The sequence below is a fragment of the Antechinus flavipes genome, chromosome 3, assembly GCF_016432865.1.
Source record: "Antechinus flavipes isolate AdamAnt ecotype Samford, QLD, Australia chromosome 3, AdamAnt_v2, whole genome shotgun sequence".
Taxonomy (NCBI): Eukaryota; Metazoa; Chordata; class Mammalia; order Dasyuromorphia; family Dasyuridae; genus Antechinus; species Antechinus flavipes.
In genome coordinates, this window is record NC_067400.1 from 212,208,698 (window position 1) to 212,211,585 (window position 2,888).

The 2,888-nt window shown below is 33.6% G+C and overlaps 1 protein-coding gene across 1 annotated transcript; it reads left to right on the plus strand.

Moving 5' to 3' along the window:
- Positions 1–1,171: 1,171 nt before the first annotated feature.
- Positions 1,172–2,156, plus strand: CLDN34 (claudin 34). Its single transcript, XM_051991130.1, has one exon. It carries the CDS (start codon positions 1,172–1,174, stop codon positions 1,874–1,876), a length of 705 nt encoding a protein of 234 aa, XP_051847090.1. The 3' UTR covers positions 1,877–2,156.
- Positions 2,157–2,888: the final 732 nt, after the last annotated feature.

Consider the following 2,888-nt stretch of genomic DNA (forward strand, 5'->3'; position numbering starts at 1 on the left):
TTGATTTTTCCTATGATTTTTTCTTTGACCCATTAATTCTTTGGGATTAAACTGTTTAGTTTCCAAAAATTTTTAATCTATCTTTCTACAGTCCTTTATTGAATGTAATTTTTATTATGTTTTGAAAAGGGTGAATTGAATATTTCTAATCTTCTGCATTTGTTTCTGAGATTTTTTAGCCCCTAATACATGGATGGGCTGCATTAATATAAGTGACAGTTCTATACAAATTAATTTATTATTCAGTGCCATACCAATTAAGCTATCAAAAAATATTTTACAGAGCTGGAATAAATACTAACTGGAAGAAGAAAAGGTCCAGAATACAGCTTAATACCTTTTCTTAAAACATTATAGACTTAGAGCTAAAAGGGACCTTAAAGTCATCAGGCCTACCTCTTTCATTTTACAAAGGTGGAAACTGAGGTTGAGAAGTCATACAGCTAGTAAGTATCTGAGGCAAAATTTGTTTTTATTTTATTTTATTTATTTTTATTATATTTACATTTATTTTATTTTATTTTTCCTTCAACTCTCAAGCTTTGCCCTAGTCTCTGTGGGCAGAAAGAAAATACTATGCTTCAATGCAAAATCAGTTTCCATAGTTCTCTTTCTGGATGCAGATGATATTTTCCATCCCAGGTTTATTGGAATTGAGACAAAATATAAGCTCAAGTTTTTCTGACTGCATATCTACTGCCCTATCCCCTACCCTATGTTGTGTCTTTATATAATTGTGTTATTTTTCCTAGTTGAAAGAATTCATATCAGCATTGTAATATTGTGCCTGAATTCCTATGGCAATTTCAATATTGACTGTTTCCATCTTTCATTTAAATTATTCTCAATTATTAATTAATTAGATTAATATGATGTGAAGTCTTACAGATGTTTTAATGTGAATATCTGTTACTATTAGTGATTTGGAGTATCTTTTGATATGGTTGCTGATAATAGGCATTTTTTTTAATAAACTTTGTTCAGCTATCTATTTTACACCTCTTCTGTACTTGTGTCAACCTCTGAACCTTCCCTTCTCTTAGATTTCCTTATTTCTGTTTATGGTATTACAATCTAAGCTGCTACAGATATTCACATTGTACAATAGTAATCTATGTTTATTTTTACGGCAGCCATAACTATCTGCTATTTCCTGAAGCTATCCCAGGACATGAGCTCCTATTTCACTAGGAGTAACCTTCAACTCTCAAGCTTTGCCCTAGTCACTGTGGGCTGGATCCTCTCAGTTGCCTCTATGGGACGAATGGATTGGAGGGTGTGGCATTTAGAGGAGGACCCATCTTCCGTGATCTCTTCTGGCATCACTTGGGTGGGGATCTGGAAAGTGTGCTTTTACAGCACTATCTTGCATCCTCCTCAGGAGAAATCTGGCAAAATTTGCCACTCTTATATCAAGTATGCTACTTTTCTCCCTTCAGACTTTAGGATTATTCAGAACATCTTTCTGTTTGCTTGCATTCTGGGGGCCATGGGAAAAGTCTCTATTACCATTGCAATGAGGAACTTTTACTTGGGAGTTCCTCGGAGGTCAGCAATATGTAATCCATTCATCATTGGAGGATTCTTTTATATATCTGCTGGGATTTGCATCTTAATTTGTGTAATCTGGAATTATCACTCTGTGTTTACAAATCAAAGTATAACTTTCCCTGCTACTTTCCATATCCCTTCCAGTCCAGAAACGCAGGAAATAGGGGGTGCGGTGAGCATGGCTATTGTAGCTACCATCCTGATGTTGCTAGGTGGGATATTTTTCCTGTCTTTTAAAGGTGGAAAGCATACGGGAATATTATCATCAAATGTTGAAATTTCCAGATCCAAGAGAAAAATTTTCAAGATAAAAGAAAAAAATTGAAGTACACTGGAGCTACTTTTCAGCAGCCACAATAAAAGACTACAAGTCCTGGAACCATATATACCAGTAATCAAAAGAACTAGGCCTGCAACTAAAAATATCATATCCAGCAAAACTATCCATAATATTGAATGAAAAAAATAGATTTTCAACAAACTGGCATGTTTTCTGGATCTTGTCTCAAGCAAACCCAAACTTAATAGAAAATTTAACATAAGAGCCAATATCAAAGATTAATTTCAAGGAACTTAATTGCTTTTCTTCACATGAAAAAATATTTTCAATAAATTTCCATATTCCAATATTTCCATAAACCAAATGTTTAAGACTGATATCAGTAATTGGATAATTAAAAAGAAATATTGAGGCAGAGTGAGTTATGGTTTGATTCTAAAAAGCAAAATTGTCCAGGAAAAAATAAAAATAATGTTATACAAATGAGGTGCAGAGGAATAAGACCATGACATTAGAAGGGGGAGGGGCCTGTAGTTCTGAAAATCTCACATTTGGAATGGATTAAATAGGCAACATTACATATTTACTATGAAGGGTATAGCTCCATCTAAAATCTATATAGAAATAAGGTGGAAGGAAATAGGATAAGATACAGAAGGATGTGTAGATCTTTAGCAGTGGGATAAGATATGTAGATTAATGGGAAAGGAATAAAGGAGGGAAAGAGCAGCATAAGATAAAATGGGGGTACAGAAAAGTGTTTAAATTAACAGGAATGGCATAAGGTGTAGATTAATGGGAATGGGATAAAGAGGAAAATGTGGAGGGAGAAAAGACAAGGATCCATGGGTGAAAGGAAAGTAATATCAAGGCAAGTTAAGGAGAAGAATTGAAGTAAAAAGAGTTAGCAGGAATAGGAAATGAAAGATTATATATATAGAAACAGTTACAAGGATCAGTTGTAAAATTTATTTTAAAAAAATAGGGCTAGTAATCATTGATTTTAGACAAAGTTAAACTTAAAGATTCATTGAAGAGAGAAATCTCCGTTCTATGT